General features: G+C 39.4%; 1 protein-coding gene across 1 annotated transcript in view; it reads right to left on the bottom strand.

The window, feature by feature from the left end:
- Positions 1-8,393: 8,393 nt before the first annotated feature.
- Positions 8,394-20,770, bottom strand: part of LOC114643479 (E3 ubiquitin-protein ligase rnf213-alpha-like) — a 367,913-nt gene continuing 355,536 nt past the window's right edge. The window contains 7 exon segments of the mRNA XM_051918940.1: positions 8,394-9,613; positions 10,198-10,376; positions 10,575-10,664; positions 10,994-11,191; positions 12,775-12,852; positions 13,202-13,403; positions 16,302-16,482. Of these exon segments, the coding sequence (XP_051774900.1) occupies positions 9,454-9,613; positions 10,198-10,376; positions 10,575-10,664; positions 10,994-11,191; positions 12,775-12,852; positions 13,202-13,403; positions 16,302-16,482 (1,088 nt within the window). The 3' untranslated portion in view covers positions 8,394-9,453.

The following is a 20,770-nucleotide window of genomic DNA, read 5'->3' as shown; positions in this document are numbered from 1 at the left end:
ACTCCTTTACGTAAGCTTCCTGACCTTCTTGAGGGCCTGTTAAATGGCGAACATCCTCAAAGTGAGCATTTCTTGAACAATGTTCGAAAGTACAACAGCGCATTTCAAATGACGTCATTTGGTGCTAAACAAATCGTTGAGGGAAATTTTATGCCTTCATTTAAAGTTCAGGGACAAGTGTATCACTTAATTGGCAGTCTTTTACCTATGCCGAGTGAGGAACACACATTTTTGCAAATTTATTTCGTCGGGGACGATGAAAAGGAAGCACAAATCCACTGCGCTCATTTTTCTGGACTTAACATACCTCTGGTCAAGCAATTACAAAAAATGCTCCATGACTGTAACACTTACATCCAGGACTTCCACTCCACAATGGACAGTATTTCAGATGATGACAAAGACTTCAAAGTTGTCATTCACGCAGACAAAAAACCATTACATGCACACAAAGGCAGATTTATTAAACCCACAGTTCATCAAGTTGGTGTTGTCATCGTTGGGCAAACGTTCAACAATAGAGATATTGTCTTGAAAACCAGAGACAATAAACTACAACGCATTAAGGAAACCCACAGATCCTATGATGCACTTCAATATCCTCTCATGTTCTGCTATGGTGAAGACGGCTATTCTGTGTCTATACAGTACCTCAAGTTCATGCTACCAGTAAGTTACCTATGAACAAAACCGTCTCAGCAAACTTCTATTCATCCCGGCTTATGATCAGACAACATCATGATAATACTATCCTTTTCTTCCGAACTTTATTAAATCAGTTTTTAGTTGGTATGTACGCAAAAATTGAATCCGAAAGACTAAATTGTATCAGACTAAATCAGAAAAAACTACAAGCTGAAAATTACGTTCACTTAAAAGATGCTATTGACAAAAACGACACTGATTTAATAGAACTTGGTCAAGCTGTGATATTACCATCTTCCTTCACTGGAGGACCTCGCTATATGCACGAGCGTACACAAGACGCAATGACATACGTACGTCATTATGGCCGCCCTGACTTATTCATCACATTTACTTACAATCCTAAATGGCCTGACATCACTGAAATTCTTCTTCTACGTCAAAAACCTCACGATCGCCATGACCTTATCATTCGTGTATTTCATCTCAAGATTCGCAAAATGATAGACTTGCTCACGAAGAGTAACATTTTCGGCTGTACATATTGCTACATGTACACCATAGAGTGGCAAAAGCGAGGTATTCCCCATGCACACATTCTATTGTGGCTAAAGGATAGGATTCAACCAGCTCTCATCGATCAAGTCATCCGTGCGGAAATTCCTGATCCACAGACTGACCCTGCCCTAATAAAATAGTAAAATCCACCATGATTCACGGCCCATGTGGACCACATAATATCAACTCACCCTGCATGGTCAACAGAATATGCACTAAGAAGTACCCGCGTCCGTTCATCTCAGAAACTCAGACCAGAGAAGATGGTTACCCTCAGTACTGCCAGCACGCACCTGCTGATGGAGGTCATACAATTAACATCAAAGGAGTAGATATCGACAACAGATGGGTGGTCCCTTATAGTCCTGTGCTGTTCCGCTTCTTCAATGCTCACATCAATGTCGAATTTTGCAGTTCAGTAAAATCAATCAAATACATCTGCAAGTATGTTAACAAGGGAAGTGACCAGGCAGTATTGACAATACAAAATGAAAATGACGAAGTATCTCGATACGAAGCTGGTCGTTACATTAGTAGCTCTGAAGCAGCCTGGCGCATTTTCTGTTTTCCTATTCACGAACGTTTCCCTCCGGTCATTCATCTTGCTGTGCATCTTGAGAACGGACAAAGAATTTATTTCACAGAAGGCAACGTTGCCGATAAGAGTACACAATCCACCACAAACCACCCTTTTAGCATTCTTTGACCTTTGTAAACACGATGATTTTGCAAAATAACTTCATTATAATTAAATTCCATCATATTATGTGTGGGCAAACAACATGTTTCGTCGAAGGAAACAGGGCTACCCTGTACCAGGACATTCGGAAGTGAAAAAGGATAATGTACTGGGACGGGTCTACACTGTACACCCGAATAACTCTGAATGCTACCATCTTCGACTGCTGCTCAACAAAATCACAGGTCCCACATCTTTCAAATCTCTCAGAACAGTTGATGGTGTCCTACATCCGACCTATAAGTCAGCCTGCAGGGCACTCGGTTTATTACATGATGATATCAACTGGGACGAGACTCTACAGGAAGCTGCTCTATCTCGCTCACCTCAAAAGATCCGTGAACTGTTTGCTGTCATGTTGGTGTTCTGCCAAATGGAAAACCCCTTAAACTTATGGGAAAAACAAAGACAGCATAGCAGAAGATATTAAGAGACAGACTGAAAGAGATCATATACGAACAGAAGTCCACCAGTGGTTAAATTTGATCTATAACAACTGTCTACAGTTGCTTGAAAACTACGTAATTGGTATTGGAGGTCAATCTCTTCATCATTACGGTTTGCCTTCACCTTTAACAGAACTGGCACAACTTACGTCAAATCCCGAGTACTTGAAAGAGACATCTTACAACACCTCGCAATTGGCCAATATAGTCACAAATAACAAGCGGTTGCTAAATAGTGACCAAAAGTCAGTTTATGACCAAATCATGAGCAGCGTTGCATCAGCCACTGGCACGGTGTTTTTCCTTGATGCTCCAGGAGGAACTGGTAAGACATTCCTAATAAACCTTCTCCTTGCAAAAATCCGAGCAAAACGTAACATTGCCATAGCTGTGGCTTCTTCTGGCATTGCTGCAACTCTTCTAGAGGGTGGCAGAACTGCTCATTCAGCATTCAAGCTGCCTCTGAACCTCAACCATGCTGAATCCCCCATGTGTAACATATCAAAGCACAGCAACATGGCTGAAGTGCTGCGACATTGTCAGCTTATTGTCTGGGATGAATGCACTATGGCACACAGAGCAGGTATTGAGGCTTTAGACAGGACCCTCCAAGACATCCGAAACACCTACAAACTTATGGGAGGCTTGACAGTGTTACTGGCTGGAGACTTCCGCCAAACCCTACCAGTCGTGCCCAGAGGAACACGCGCTAATGATGTTAAAGCATCTCTGAAATCTTCATACCTATGGCCACAAATCAATGTTGTTACTTTAAAAATAAACATGAGAGTTCATTTGAAAGGTGACAAAAAAGCCGAGGAGTTCTCTGCTCTTCTGATGAGTATAGGTGATGGCACCTTCATACAAGAAAATCGTAAAATAAATATTCCTACAAATCTGTCTCATCGTGAATACCTTACAAAGCCTTCTTCAAAATGTTTACCCCAATCTACGAAATCTCCACCAAAATGACGTGTCATGGTTAAGAGAGAGAGCTATCCTGACATCAAAAAATGACATGACTACGACTATAAACCACATTTTACTTCAAGAACTACCTTCACAACCAAAAACATATCAATCTGTTGATTCAGTTGTAGAAGTAGAAGACGCGGTACATTATCCGATAGAGTTTCTCAGCACTCTAAATCCTCCAGGCACTCCTGAGCATAATCTCATTTTGAAGGTTGGGGCACCAATAATGTTACTGAGAAACTTACAGCCACCAAAACTTTGTAACGGCACGAGACTTCAGGTCACATCTCTACAAAACAACCTAATTGAAGCAACTATTTTTACTGGCAGTGCCTCAGGTGACACAGTTTTTATTCCTCGCATCCCCGTTATACCATCTAATCTCCGATTTCAATTCAAACGCGTTTCCAGTAAGGCTCTGCTTCGCAATGACAATTAATAAGTCTCAAGGACAAACACTACAAAAGGTTGGCATTGATTTGAGGCAGGATTGCTTTTCACATGGCCAACTGTATGTTGCATGCTCAAGAGTAAGCTCAGCGCACAGCTTGGTCATATTACAACAGGAGGGACAAACTGACAACGTGGTATACAAAGAGATCCTTAACAAATAATTATTGGTATATTTTCCCTCAGTTTAAAAAGGTTTACTTTTCTTAATAAAAATTTTTAAAGCAGTACTTCGCCGCTGCGAAGCGCGGGTATTTTGCTAGCATATCAATATCTCTCTATTATATATATATATATATATAATAAAATCCAATGTCTGTCTGCTTTTCACGAGAGAACTACTTGACGGATTTAGATCTGGTTTTTTTCTATAATTTGCTTGAACATTCCAGTTGATGTTGTGACTTCTTTTATTGTGGTATGTATCATAGTTCAGTTGCGTGAATCCAAGAGACACGCAGCGTGGCCAGGTTTGGGGGGGTTTGGGGGGGAGGGGGGTTGGGGCCCGCCTCACTCATGCCTCCATCCTCGGGGCGTGTACCTTACCTCTGCTTAGCTAGCGAATGAGAGAACTACTTAACGGATTTAGATCTGTTTTTTTTTCTATAATTTGTTTGAACATTCCAGTTGGTTTTGCAAGTTCTTTCATGGTGCTAAGAATTACACTTGTCCTGCAGGAGTGATATAGTCGCACTATTCCAAGACAGAGGCTACGGGCCAAGGTGAAAGGTAAATGTGACGTCTGGAGTAGGGACCAGCAGGGCCCTCCTCACTGTCCCTTTTCACTAATATGCGGGTGGAGCCACAGGGCACAGCTAGTATAAGATATATATATATATATATATATATATATATATATATATATATATATATATATATATATATATATATGACACTTCGATAATTCTTGTTTATCAATAAAATGTATTATTCTGTTTCTTAAAACGTGTGGGCCTCAGTTATCTTGGTATAAGTCTAATGGCCAGAGGCCCACCTTCTACAACAGAGAAAGGTCAGGTAAATAAAGTAGGATCCTTACCAAATTCTTTAATTAGTTACCAGCACTGCTGAAGGGAAAACAGCAAAACAAGTAATTAACTGATGGATTAATAACAAGCTACTCAATTTGTCTTCTCCCATCATACATAATTCCTACATGTATTTGCCGTCCCTAGGTGGTCCAGATCTCTCACTCATTTCTTACAGTGGGACGGGACTACCAACATATGAGTCAGTTGAACTGAATATATCTTGATAGCCACACAATAACAAAAGACTTAAAAACATTTTTAAATGAAGCAATAGTTTTAAATTTTAATTATTTTCACTTATTAATTTGGTGTCCAAAATATTAATCAGAATAGTGATTGCAACAACAGAAAAAAAATCACAAAAAGAGAAAAAACATCTCATCAGAACAACAGAATATTAATGAATGATTGACTTAAAATAATAATAAAAATGCATGCTAGCTGGTGGGCTAAAACATTAAATATTTAATGTACTTTCACAAAACTCTTTTTGTATTTTACAGTGCCACAAAATACTTTTACACAGGAGTGACCACCTCCTAAATTTGAGGCTCATCTTTTTTTAGCACAGTTTCTGTTCCAGTACCCCCTATACGCTTATAGCAAAGAAGGCTGATGTGACTTCATGACACATTATCCTTTTTAAAAACTGAGAACACCACCACAGTCTGTCAGTCTTGAGACACTGTCTCTGCCTTCAATGAAACACTGAACACACCTGCTATCATGTGGTTTCAGCATATCTGAATCTTGTCTCCTCTCTCAGCCTTAACTTTACACAGCTTTTTAATCTCTACAGTGATCTCAGCTGCAGAAACTGTCCTAATTTCAGCCAATTATTCATTTACAGCCCTGCTGTGAAAAGATGTCTGTGGTGAAGCGCGGTTTTAAATAAATAACTGGTAGTCCCCACCACTTTGAGGTTGATTAGGGAGCTTGGCTGATTGCACATTCATATACAAATGCAAACGGGTCAACAGGTGCCTCATTCACAGAGAGCCTGTATGGCAGAGAAAGGGAAAAAGAGAACAATGAGGAATATAAGTTAAAGGAAAGGAAAAGAAAGGAGAGAAAGGCAGAAATAAAACAGGATGGAGCTGGTGCAGAATAAGATACAGTATAAGAATGGAAGCAGGCAAACAGGAAAGTAAGCCCAGTAAGCAGAGCATATGGCCAAATGCTCAAGTGGGGGACTTAGGGGCCACTCCTGCTGAGCACCCTTATAAAGTAGGAGCAACCATGTGCTCCTGGAGGTTCCCACATAAGGCTAACAGACTATGGGGTGGTGGGAGTGAGGAGCAAAGCTTGGTATGGCATCCTGCGAATACAGATTGGCAACAGGGACCGAGCTGATTTAAGGGTTGCCTGTGTTGGTGGAAATCTCCTTGTGCTTAGGAATTCGAAAGAGGGTAAGTTGAGGAGATGTTGGTTTTAGAGAGAAAGCTCATGGCTTTTAACACAGGATAGGTTTTTCTCTTGATTTTAACCTTGTTTTTATGGAATATATTTATGGAATATTTTAACTTCCATTAGGCACTTTACTTTTATGGATTATTTATTTCAAGATTTTTTTGCACTGCACTTTGGACACTGTTTGGTTTTGGTAAAAGCACTTCAAGTACTTTGCACCAACTCCTTGACGACTGTGTGTGTCCTTATTTGCCCAGTTCATCCTCAGGTATGTTTATTGGTGGTTACCCTGAATGGAGTGAGGTGGCTCCTTTTAAGCTGATTCTGGGAATGTTCCAGGTGGCTCGTCAGTATTACCTGGAAGCACTCCCAGGTGTGGTGGAAGTCCACTGAAGGGACTGTCAAAACCCCAACTCCCATCATACCATGCAGCAATCAATGGTACCACAGCTGCCCTCTAGTGTCCTAGGGAAAGTATTGACTTGCTGATACTCTCTTACCTGGTCCTTCCATACAGTTGGTGTCACAACAGTTTAAGCTTATTCATTGATTGACTAGATCTAAATTTTTGACATAAAATAAGAGGAAAAGGCCCAAGTTGGCCATCTCTCAACAATCTTTTAGAAATTACAATTAGTAGCTGCCGAGTTTATGGTCACCAGAAGATTGTGGTGTAACTCTGGGATCAGTGCCCACATTTATCAAGCCTCCTAGGAATTGAACCAAATGTCTGATCATGATAAGAACATGTTCTACCTCAGAGTAGGGCATGAGAAGAAGTTATGAAGCATTCTAACCCTACTCTCAGCAAAGAATAGGAGGCCTTTATGGTACCCTTTGTTGCAAACTGACAGTCATGATAAATGTTTAGTTTTCTGATACAGAAACTGATGAAATCGTAGGTGAAGAAGAAGGAAGAAAACGTAACAAGGTAGGATATTGTGCTATGCTGCATGTAATTGTTGCCGCTTTGCAACATCATCAAGGATAATACTATAATGAACACCAACACAGAAATACCAAGACACAAACTCCAAATAACAGGCATGTTTATTTAACAATGAATGATTAGCAAGAAGAATCGCCTTCCTGCTGTCATGGCCATGCGAACTGTCCAATAAAAGTAACAGCTACTGAAAACTAGCCATGGCTTTCTTCTCATACTGCTAATGTAAAGTGCCCCTATAAATAAAATGCATTATTATTATTATATTATGTTCCTAAATGACTTGTGTGGTGACCCTCTCCATCATCCATCCTTATCTTCTGTGAGGTTCTATTTATCTAATACTCCAGGAGTCTTTGTGTGCCTTCTTGAACCTTTATGGGGTAGTAAGGTGTAAAGCAAATGTTTCAGGGGTTAGTGGAATGCAGAGCACAGTGTACCTGTGTGACAGTATAACCCTAACCCCAAATTTCAGAGCACTATAGTGTTTCTGACAATTAGTGTCACAGGTGTTTGCGATTCCCCAGGAGTATTACATTGCTTCATTAAGATACACATGCTTGCTTCTACCTATAGACTACCTTTGGAATCTGCAGTTACCATTATAATACATAAGGGCAAGAGCTGTACCGAAGAAAGTCAAAGAAGCCATTATGAGACTGAAAAAACAAAAATTAAACAAGAGACCAAAGGAGTACCTAAATCATCTGTCTGGAATATCACTAAGAAGAAAGAATACAGAGCTGAGCTCAGTAATCACAAATTGTGAGGTGTATATAAACATCTTACCTTCCCAAGTTCCAGTACATGCCTCCAAACTCAATGGATGGCATTTCATTCTACAGTAAGATAATGATCCCAAACACACTGCAAAGGCAATGCAGGAGTTTTTCAAGGCTAAGAAATGGAAACTCCATCCCAAGATAAAAGAATTTTCTGAATACCAAAGCACCAGGTAACAACTGGAATATACAAAGTTCTTAAGTAAGGAAACAAAAAAGACATGCACAGAAAAAATGCCTTTTTTTTTTACAATTTACTTTACAAACTTTCAAATTGCACAAATTAGTCAACAGAGTACATCTTATTAAGTGACATATAATTAAAAAAAAAACAACAAAAAAAACTGCATTCTCGAACAAAACAGAATAAAAAAATCTGTTAAAAAAAAACTAAACAATTGCAATGAAGTTCATGGAAGTGTGATTTTATTTTTGAGACTTGTATATTTTTCCTTGAACATTTGACACCATTTGTCTATCATGAATTCATTTAATATACATTTAATACACATCAGTGGCTTTGATCAAATTATAATAATACATTTATTACTTTAAGGATTGCCAGTGAGCATGTGCTTTTGACTAAAATATATAGCATTAAACTCATAATGATGGAATTTGTCTTAGGACACATGGAAGATCTGAAGGCACAACTACGACTAAGGTCCACTGTGGTTTGCCTGCTACTTTATCCATAATCTGACATCACATCGAAAGTATTATTGCTGATTTGCCTTGTGCCATCTAACATACAGTATGGCTTCAGAACAACTTAAGAGAACGAGCATCTGTAAACATGGAACCACATGGCAGTGAAGCAGCAGCACATGTTATTATCTTACAATTTTATAATAAAAGCTTTCTTATAACAAAAAGGGTATGGTTTGCTGCCCAAAACTTATCAGAAGTAATTAAGTGCCAAGTTTGTAGTATATCACAGGAGCAAAAGGGATAACAATTTAGCAAAACAATGAGTGGTACTGCTAAGCTGCTGGTTCTGCATCTTATCTTATGTGACTGCATACGCCTAAGCAATGGAAACCAATGGAAACTTGCTTTTTAAATTAAATGAAAACCAATAAATGCAGTGAACATTTACAATGAATCGCATGTAGGGCAAAACCATAATATCAAGTACTAAGTGCAAGTTAAGTTCAATAATTCTTATGGTCATATACACAGTTTTCAAAATTGTTACAAATTATACCTGAATAGATAGGACTGATTAAAGAGGAGCATTCTGTGCTCATTCTGGAACTGCTTGGAAACCCTGTTTTGAGGAAAAGCCAAGTGTATCCAGCAGGTAACTTTTAGGCACAATAACAAATTATTGTTCTGAGTTAAAAGTGCATTAAGAAAATGGTTTATGTACTTTCTGGTACATAAGAACAAACACAGCTATTAAGCTTTCATTTAGTACTGCCAAGCCATTAAAACATATCTGAAAACTACAAAAACAAAAAGGAGTATGTCACAGGACACCATTCACTAAGCTGTCTTGTTTTGTGGCAACAGCTAATTTCCAGGTTTCAACAATGTGAGACAGCAAGATTTCTTCAGGCAAATCCTCAATCTCTGGTGGTGCTTCTTGGTCTTTTCCTTCAATGTAGGGAATCAGGGTGTGCTTCAGGCTGCCAGATGAGACAGAAAAAAAAACAGGCAAAGAGATTTTAATTGTAAAGAATATTAAAGTAATAAGAGGATAAAATGGGCGGCACGGTGGCGTAGTAGTAGCGCTGCTGCCTTACAGAAAGGAGACCTGGGTTTGCTTCCCGGGTCCTCCCTGCATGGAGTTAGCATGTTCTCCCGTGTTTGTGTGGGTTTGCTCCGGTTTCCTCCCACAGTCCAAAGACATGAAGGCTGGCACCCTGCCCAGGGGTTGTTTCTGCCTTGTGCCCTGTGTTGGCTGGGATTGGCTCCAGCAGACCCCCGTGACCCTATGTTAGGATATAGCGGGTTGGACAGTGACTGACTGAGGATAAAATAATGACATTCTACCATGCAGTAGAAAATTATCAATTTGTCCATTTTATTATTTAAATTAACATTAATTAAAATTAATGAAATGTTTTTTTCAAAATTCTAAGTGAAGCACTATGGAGGAGGAGGTCTTAATTCAAATCTTTATTTTAAATAAAGAGAAAATAGCAAATAAAGTAGTACTGCTAAAAGGGCAGCCAGCAACAAAACATCACTCCACCCAACTAGCACTTACCCCCATGTTGGTTTGAAAGTGTCCAAGGCTCGAACACTTTTTAGGTTTAGCAGCATAAACTCATTAATTTCCAGAAGAAAGATATCCACATTGCTCTGCATGAGGAAGGCAGTGAGATGGCTTTGGTCATTGTCTGAAAGGGGCTGTTTATACTCAGAACTCAGCTCAATGAAAGGGTCCTGTTGAAAGGAAAAAAAAACCCATGAAGCATAAAATCCATGTAAAACAAACACAATGAACATAAGAATAGTATGTTGTACTGTGCCAGGCTGTATTAAAGATTAGATGTTCTGAAATATGGCAAAATTACAAATGTTAACCTTTATTAAAGACAATTTTTAAAAAGTTTAGTAAAATATTCAAATGAGGTTTCTCACCCTTTTCAGTCGCAACATCCACTGTGACTTTCTAGTTGTTAAAAGCTGCCACAGTGCTATTACATGTTTCAAGTAACATCTGCTTAATGCCTAAAAACAGAAAAAAAGTTACTGAAGTCACCAACTATAAGGAAGAAGCACAGGGAGTTCAAAAGCTTTTTTCTGATTATAATATTTTAAGTAACTTTTATAAGTCACCTCAGATCTATGAATAAAGGGTTTTGGAAAAAAAGTGACAGAAAACACTAGGAAAAAAACAGAGACTTTTTATCATACTTTCCTGGACACTAGGTAGATATTAGGTACATGTGACACATTGTAGCTGACAGTCTTTTTAACCAGTAAAAAGACTGAGGAACTATATTATAAAAATCTTATTTACACAACATTATTTGAATATACTGTGGTTTAATTCTTACCTTTAGAATACAGGCAGCTATCTGATCTCTCATTTGCAGGATGTCTTCAACGTACCTCACCAGTGGCATATCTGGCTCGCCACCAGTCATAGCCAAGAATCCCAGTGCCACTTCAACAACTGATAGTGCATCACAAACATCATTGTATGACTGAAACTCTCCACTTAGAGTGGTAATGATCAAATTTGGAAGGGAAGTCTAAGAAAAAAAAAAATGGGGCAACAAAATGTTATGTTTTTAATATCCTAGCTGATGGGGGAGCTATTCACCATTGGTGCTTGTGTGTAACTTGACATGCCAGTGAGGGTGTGGCCCTTTAGAAACTTAAAAATCTTTCGGTGCAGTGTGTTTCTTTTCTTTCAAATAAAAGCAAGAGAAATGCTAAAATAGAGAGTTCTGCTCTAAAACAATTCTCGTCTCCTTTAAGTACAGTATTGACACTGGATTTATTCTATACGAGTGAACTTAAAGTGAAAACAAAGCATAAAAGTTTAAAGTCAGTGTTCACAGCATTTTGCTCACCTCATTCCAGTGTATGGAAGGGCATGTGGTCTTCATGGTGCTCAAATAACATAGGGATTGAATGGATTTAGCAGAAAAATGACAGTAGTTTAAAGAGAGAAATTTTCATCTTCAAACAAAATTCTGTTTTCACTTTTTATTTTAATGGTATTTGCTTTAGTAGCACAGCATATAGGAGAACCATAGACTCCATGATGGCTATATTTTGTTTACAGGGGGAAAGCTGAATAGCTGTTTTCTAAAAGAAAGAAACTAATGGGAAAACCATTTGATAAATTCCAAAGGGAACTCGTAAAAGGTTTAGCGATTAAGGACACTATATATATATATATATATATATATATATATATATATATATATGTATATAAAACAGAATTTGGTAGAATATGGAAGGACCTAACTGTAGTTTCTCCCAAGTGTGAGTTGTAAAAGCATTGAATATGCAAAGATACGGGGATAGCTGAAGTCATGCAAGTAATCCTGAAAGAGACCCAAGGTCCATGGAGTTGAGTGGACGAAAGACTTGTGCAACTTTATTGTGAGACAAAGAAGGAATCAAGAAACTGAAAATAGCAATGTGCTTATTCTAGGCTAGAAGGGAAAAGATGGTCTACTGCAATTTAGTTCTTATACACATGATTAAGACTGAAGCATTGGCAGTAAAGGTGAAAGAAAGCATGCTACAGAAAGCAACTGTGGAGACCAGGAAAGCTAAAAATTACTTAAATACAGTATATGTAGTAGTTTCAAGTTTCAAGGGAGACACTCCAGTTCATCCTATTTTAAGATGTATGACAATGTCCGCTCCTTTCTATTTTCCTTCTGGTCCCCAGCATCAGCCATAGGAGTCAATTCTGATGAACACTAGGAGATTTGTACCTTAGGTGAATGTAGATGGCAATTCCTTAGTTTCATCATGGCACAGGAAAGGCAGTATTTATTCAAGAGGCTGGAGTCAGTTATATACTAAGAGTTGGAATGATGTATATGTGATGAAGATAGTATAACCATAAAGGATTTATTTAAGAATGATCAAGTGAAGACTTGTTGAGTGAGTAAGATGAGTTGGTTAAGTGGGGATTTGGGCATGTGGCATAAATGGTGGAATGTGACTATGTGAAGAGGTAATCTTTGATTAATGGAGGTAAAGAAGAGTAGTCCAAAAACAAGGCACAATACAATTGGTTATCAATTATCTGAGAAGAAAACTTTTTGCCATCTTTCAATACTTTCAAAATATAACTAAAAGAAACTCTTACCTGAGGAAGTTTGCCCTTAATATCTCTGAATAAATTTTCATATTTTTTGTCATATCTGTTGACCAATGTTGGTATTCCCTGAAATCAGACAACATACAGAATAAACTAAAATCCAAAAACTCAAGACAAATGATGCAGAAGTACCTAAACAATAAAAACAGACTATAAGATTTAAGACTCCAAATTTCCCATATTTTACTTATAAATCTATGGTTTAATGTTGCTGACTCAGAGCCTAGACTGGGGTATATAAAACTACAAATCAAAGGGCTGGTCTGAATCAACACTAGTTAACCACAAGCGCATAATAGCATAGGCACAAAACACACTGCCTCTAGAGCAGGATGTAAGAATTTAATTCAAAACAAGACAAGAAAATAAGCTTTATTATTAATTTGTAAAAAAAAGAAAAACAACAAGTACTTACAGCTAGAGTAATGAAAGGTTTGCCCATGAGAAACCTATGTATCAAATGCTGTTCAATCTTCGGCAAATCATATTCTGGCAGAGTTTCCTGTCCACTTTCCATAGTGTATTGACAGTTTGATAGAATCAGAGGGATTAAGTCTCTTTCCACCTCATATCTGATCACATGAATGTCAGTCACATCAGATGGATTTATGGAGTATCTGTAAATACATTTGAAATGTAAATTAGTTCCTTCATAGGCAGGTCATTTAAGTAAGCTGTTTTATTCTGTTTCACATAATACCTTACATATAACTCTTTTAGAAACAGAATATAAAAAGGTCCAGTAAACAACCTAGGAGCCAAAGAATTGCTGGCTCATTTTTGTCTAAAACCACATAACACTAGAATTCCTGAAGCCTACAAAAAAAACTTGTAATCTGGCCCACTTTAAATCCCTTCGCACCACTCCATCAGCATCTTTTGTGTTGTAAATGCATCAATCAGAACAAGCAGCTTGCTGTCCCATCCCCCGCCTTGACGGAGCTCAGATTGGGCAAAAAGTTCTCCCAGCTCAAGCCAAGATTCCTTATTTGCGTGTGATGTCCCTGGAGTTGTACAGTTTAAATAATACAGTATAATGTTATTTGGAATACATGCATTTCATGTTTTTTATGTGTCTACAAAGATCTGGGTATGTGTAGGAAATGCGAGAGATGCAAGAAATACAGTGGTACCTCGGTATATGTCCGCTTTGTAATAAGTCCAACTTGGTATAAGTCCTGTTTGGATGCGAAAAATTCTCCTTTGTTTGGAATACAACTTGCGTGCTAGAACACCACACGCTACCCTTGTTTACCTCTCTCTCGAGACAAAGCCACGACTGCCCACGAGAGTCAGTATGCCAGTTGCTAGCATTCAGTGAACAACCCACGCACTACCCTTGTACACCTCTCTCGAGACAAAGCCACGACTGCCCACGAGCGTCAGTACGCCAGTTGCTAGTATTCTGTGAACAACCCGTGTTATAACTCTGAATTGTCACATGATTTTGTGTTTTTTCGCGTAAATTTGAATTGATTGTTGAAAAGTATGAAGGTGGCATGCATATCCGGGACTTGGCTGCTGCATATCGTATGCCGAGAACGACGGTATCTACGATTGTGAAAAACAAAGACATTATTAAAAGGTAAAGTGAGATAAAATTTTCATTTATTTCATCTAATTGCTTTTGTATTTATGTATTTTAGTATTAAGCAGTGTTTAAATTATGGGAACGGATCAATTATTTTCCCTTTATTTCTTATGGGAAAAATTTGTTTGGTATACGTCCTGTTTGGTATAAGTCCAAGGATCTGGAACGGATTAAGGACGTATACCGAGGTACCACTGTACTTAACACATGCCTGCTCAGAACTATTTGTTGTGCCAGCAATCAAAGATATGATGTCCCGTGACCGCTATCAGACTGGACAAAGGCAGGACCATAGCAAAAGACAGCTTCGTCACAGCACGTTCGCTGGCTAATAAACTGCTGCAACACAACACAACACAACTCTGCTTAACACAATAAGTAAAATGGGGACTTCCACCTGCAGCTAAAGTCACTTCAGTACGTGAGCAATTTGCCACTCTAGTGCTTAGATCTGGAAGCGCCGTGCTTTGATTGCCGGTACAACAAACAGTTCTGAGCAGGCATCAGCCACACCGCTGCTCTTGTGAAAAGGATGGGGATAAATACCAACAACTTAGAGAGGGAGAGGCCAGTTTGTTGTACCATGTGAACGTCACCAAGAGAATAAAACTGAATAATAAGAAAACAAGTGCTAACTTTTACAAGTAGCCAAAATTTACACCGGGTGTTACAGACTCAAATCAAATGTATGTTTATATTATATTATATTGTAGAAATGCTAATAATAATAGCAGCTCACTACTCAAAACGTGGAGCACCTGGTCTTGAACCTGGGACTTTCGGTTTATAAGGCAGCAGTTCTTATCTCTGCACCATTCAAAAATACATGTAAACTCCCTGTCAATTGACATTTGAGCTTGAGTTTTTAACTAATTGACAGCCAAAGGCAAATCAAATGCTTTTTTTTCTTTGGTTATATTCTTGAATTAAAGCGCATTTGTTTATTTGATATTTGGACTAAAGTCTTCACACAATATACACTTCTCGTCATTATTAGTATAACATGGAAAAGGGTTCTGCTTTAGGTATGTGTTCAGCATTTCTTACATTTGTTGCATTTCCTTTTATTCTACACTTACCCAGGTCTTTGTAGACATGGAACACACATGAAATGCATGTATTCCAAATAACAATATACTATTATTATTTACAGTATACAACTCCAGGCACATCACACGCAGATAAGGAGCCTTGGTTTGAGCATGGGGAACTTTTTTGCCCGAAATGAGCTCCGTCAAGGTGGAGGAAGGGACAGCAGGCTGCTTGTGCTGATCGATGCATTTACAAAACAAAAGACATTGATGGAGAGGTGTGAAGGGATTTAAGGTGGGCCAGGATTACGAGTTTTTTCGTAGGCTTCAGGAATTCTAGTGTTAAGAATATAAGGATAACTATAATGCACTTTCGCTGCTATTAACGGGTGCTAGAATGTGGCTGATGTTTTGGTTCCAGCTTTTTAAATTACAAACAGAAACAATAAAGCAGATATTATTTGTATACTACACCAAATCTAAGTTATGGAGAGTGCGTACTTATCACAAATTGGAAACTGCCATATTACGATAGTCATTTTTTGCTTTTTATAATCTCACATGAATTTTTGCACAAGATTGTCATTTTTGACAGACTTTTTATTATTTACCAATATGCCAATATTTGCTTTGGACTGAAGCACTGCTAAGTTGCCATGGGTTTCACAAACAGGGTATAAACAAACGTAACTGCCATTTTCATGGTTAGTTCCAGAAGCTGAAACACATTTCTTAGTTCAACCTAGTTTCTGGCACTAGTGGTAAAATGGAATAAGAAAATATTCTAATACTTATACCAAGTGTACAGCTACTTAATAAAAACACCCAACCCCTGTTCACCTAACAAATAGAAGAGTCTTAGATTTTAGTTTGTGGAATAAGTCAATACTAACTTTTGTGTTTCTCCAATGAACTTTTCTACACTGTAGACCTGTTCATTGTGAACAGCAATGAGGTAGCTTGCTAAGGCTGTGGAACACAGACCCTGGCCTTGACGTTTTGGCAGCAGCACCTGAAAATCACTTTCCAAGTTCAAGTCTTCATTACAGTACTCTTCTGGGATTTTAATTTCACCTACAGAAAACAAAAATAAGGAGATCAATGAAGATTAAATGAAAAACAAAATATGTTGATATACTGTTTTACAAAGAATGTGAGGTTATGATGTGCTACAATGCTAAATATGACAGTGGCACACAAAGCCCCAAGAAATGTGCTGTTCAAATAAGTTCTTTTTTGTTGACAACATTAAAGGTGTTTTACTGTGTAGCAAGCAAGGCCTGAAATTTTCATTTTATGCTAACCACCATCAGAATCATTCAAACAGCATGATGAAGTACTTTACATCATTGAAAATTTTTCTCTCTTTTGCATTTTAATGGTTTTAATATAACACATATTCAGTTGCGTATTTTTTAATAAAATAAAATTAGTCTTTTAAACCTGACGTTACATGTGATGAAGACCATGGAGCGGCTGCTGCTTTACCACCTGAGGCCACAGGTCCGCCACGCCCTCGACCCTCTGCAGTTCGCATACCAGGAGAAGGTGAGAGCGGAGGATGCCATCATCTACATGCTACACTGATCCCTCTCCCACATGGACAGAGGCAGTGGTGCTGTAAGAATTATGTTTCTGGACATCTCTAGCGCCTTCAACACCATCCAACCTCTGCTCCATAGGGACAAGCTGACAGAGATGGGAGTAGATTCATACCTGTTGAAATTGTGAACTCTCTTACAGACAGACCTCAGTATACCTTGGGAACTGCAGGTCTGACATTGTGATCAGCAGCACAGGAGCGCCGCAGGGGACTGTGCTTTCTCCGGTCCTGTTCAGCCTACAGTGCATCCGGAATGTATTCATAGTGCATCACTTTTTCCACATTTTGTTATGTTACAACGTTATTCCAAAATGGATTAAATTCATTTTTTTCCTCAGAATTCTACACACAACACCCCATAATGACAATGTGAAAAAAGTTTACTTGAGGTTTTTGCAAATTTATTAAAAATAAAAAAATTGACAAATCACATGTACATAAGTATTCACAGCCTTTGCTCAATACTTTGTCGATGCACCTTTGGCAGCAATTACAGCCTCAAGTCTTTTTGAAATTGATGTCACAAGCTTGGCACACCTATCCTTGGCCAGTTTTGCCCATTCCTCTTTGCTGCACCTCTCAAGCTCCATCAGGTTGGATGGGAAGCGTTGGTGTACAGCCATTTTAAGATCTCTCCAGAGATGTTCAATCGGATTCAAGTCTGGGCTCTGGCTGGGCCACTCAAGGACATTCACAGAGTTGTCCTGAAGCCACTCCTTTGATATCTTGGCTGTGTGCTTAGGGTCGTTGTCCTGCTGAAAGATGAACCGTCACCCCAGTCAGAGGTCAAGAGCGCTCTGGAGCAGGTTTTCATCCAGGATGTCTCTGTACATTGCTGCAGTCATCTTTCCCTTTATCTTGACTAGTCTCCCAGTTCCTGCCGCTGAAAAACATCCCCACAGCATGATGCTGCCACCACCATACTTCACTGTAGGGATGGTGCCAGGTTTCCTCCAAACGTGACGCCTGGCATTCAGACCAAAGCCTTTAATCTTTGTCTCATCAGACCAGAGAATTTTCTTTCTCATGGTCTGAGAGTCCTTCAGGTGCCTTTTGGCAAACTCCAGGTGGGCTGCCATGTGTCTTTTACTAAGGAGTGGCTTCCATCTGGCCATTCTACCATACAGGCCTGAATGGTGGATTGCTGCAGAGATGGTTATCCTTCTGGAAGGTTCTCCTCTCTCCACAGAGGACCTCTGGAGCTCTGACAGAGTGACCATCGGGTTCTTGGTCACCCCCCTGACTAAGGCCCTTCTCCTCCGAATCGCTCAGTTTAGATGGCCGGCCAGCTCTAGGAAGAGTCCTGGTGGTTTCAAACTTCTTCCACTTACGGATGATGGAGGCCACAGTGCTTATTGGGGACCTTCAAAGCAGCAGAAATTTTTCTGTAACCTTCCCCAGATTTGTGCCTCGAGACAATCCTGTCTCGGAGGTCTACAGACAATTCCTTTGACTTCATGCTTGGTTTGTGCTCTGACATGAACTGTCAACTGTGGGACCTTATATAGACAGGTGTGTGCCTTTACAAATCATGTCCAGTCAACTGAATTTACCACAGGTGGACTCCAATTAAGCTGCAGAAACATCTCAAGGATGATCAGGGGAAACAGGATGCACCTGAGCTCAACTTCGAGCTTCCCGGCAAAGGCTGTGAATACTTATGTACATGTGCTTTCTCAATTTTTTTATTTTTAATAAATTTGCAAAAACCTCAAGTAAACTTTTTTCACGTTGTCATTATGGGGTGTTGTGTGTAGAATTCTGAGGGAAAAAAAATGAATTTAATCCATTTTGGAATAAGGCTGTAACATAACAAAATGTGGAAAAAGTGATGCGCTGTGAATACTTTCCAGATACACTGTATATACATCAAACTTCCAATACAACTCGGAGTCCTGCCACGTGCAAAAGTTCGCTGATGACACTGCTATTGTGGGCTGCATCAGGAGTGGGTAGGAGGAGGAGTATAGGAACCTAATCAAGGACTTTGTTAAATGGTGCAACTCAAACCACCTACAACTGAACACCAGCAAAACCAACGAGCTGGTGGTGGATTTCAGGAGGCCCAGGCCCCTCATGGACCCTGTGATTATCAGAGGTGACTGTGTGCAGAGTGTACAGACCTATAAATACCTGGGAGTGCAGCTGGATGATAAACTGGACTGGACTGCCAATACTGATGCTCTGTGCAAGAGAGGACAGAGCCGACTATACTTCCTTAGAAGGCTGGCATCTTTCAACATCTGCAATAAGATGCTGCAGATGTTCTATCAGACAGTTGTGGCGAGCGCCCTCTTCTACACGGTGGTGTGCTGGGGAGGCAGCATAAAGAAGAGGGACGCCTCACGCCTGGACAAACTGGTGAGGAAGGCAGGCTCTATTGTTGGCATGGAGCTGGACAGTTTAACATCTGTGGCAGAGCGATGGGCGCTAAGCAGGCTCCCGTCAATAATGGAGAATCCACTGCATCGACTGAACAGTATCATCTACAGACAGAGGAGCAGCTTCAGCGACAGACTGCTGTCACTGTCCTACTCCACTGACAGACTGAGGAGATCGTTCCTCCCGCACACTATGCGACTCTTCAATTCCACGGGGGGTAAACGTTAACATTATACAATGTTATTGACTGTTATACTTGCCTCGCACTCTCCACCTTGCATTTTTTAACTTGCACTGAATTTTTATCACTCTTTAATTAATACTGTTTTTATCAGTATGCTGCTGCTGGAGTATGTGAATTTCCCCTTGGGGATTAATCAAGTATCTATCTATCTATCGATCTATCTATCTATCTAAAGCAAATCTAGCAAAATCAGTATCACCAACAATGAAAAACATAATATGAATAAAATGTATCCTAAATAAACAGGATACATTATCGTCCCAAAACAAGTTAAAAAATTTTAATTCACCAAAACAATTTTCATTGATGTACAACGGTGATACAATAGTTAGTACTGCTGCCTTATCGTGCAAATTCCACATTCTCCCTGTGTCTGCAAGAATTTTTCTCTATGCACTCAGTTTTTTTTCTCATGTCCTATAGGTGTGACAGTTAGACTGTGATTTCAGATCGGATGTGTGCATCAGCTGTTAATGTGATGGGCTTGCTCACTGCTTTCCACACAATGACAAAGGCTCCTGCCTTCGTCACCTTGAATCGGTCAGCACTGTGCATGTATTACCAAAATCACCAACTGTACAGTTGTGGCCAAAAGTTTTGAGAATGACACAAATATTAATTTTCACAAAGTTAGCTGTCTCAGTTTTTATGATGGCAATTTGCATATACTCCAGAATGTTATGAAGAGTGATTAGATGAATTGCAATTAATTGCAAAGTCCCTCTTTGCCCTGAAAATGAACTTAATCCCATAAAAAAACATTAAGGCTTCAGGGCAGCCAAGAAAGTCCAGCAAGCGCCAGAACCGTCTTCTAAAGTTAATTCAGCTGCAGGATCAGGGCACCACCAGTGCAGAGCTTACTCAGGAATAACAGCAGGCAGGTGTGAGTGCATCTGCACGCACAGTGAGGCAAAGACTTTTGGAGGATGGCCTGGTGTTAAGACGGGAAGCAAAGAAGCCACTTCTCTCCAAGAAAGGTACAAGGATTGTACTGCTGAGGACTGGGGTAAAGTAATTTTCTTTGATGAATCCCCATTCCGATTGTTTGGGGCATCTGAAAAAAAATATTGTCCAGAGAAGAAAAGGGGAGAGCTACCATCAGTTCTCTGTCATGCCAAAAGTAAAGCTTCCTG

The sequence above is a fragment of the Erpetoichthys calabaricus genome, chromosome 14, assembly GCF_900747795.2.
Source record: "Erpetoichthys calabaricus chromosome 14, fErpCal1.3, whole genome shotgun sequence".
NCBI lineage: Eukaryota > Metazoa > Chordata > Cladistia > Polypteriformes > Polypteridae > Erpetoichthys > Erpetoichthys calabaricus.
Note: the sequence above shows the minus strand (reverse complement) of the source record. Positions and strands in the feature narration are given on the sequence as shown.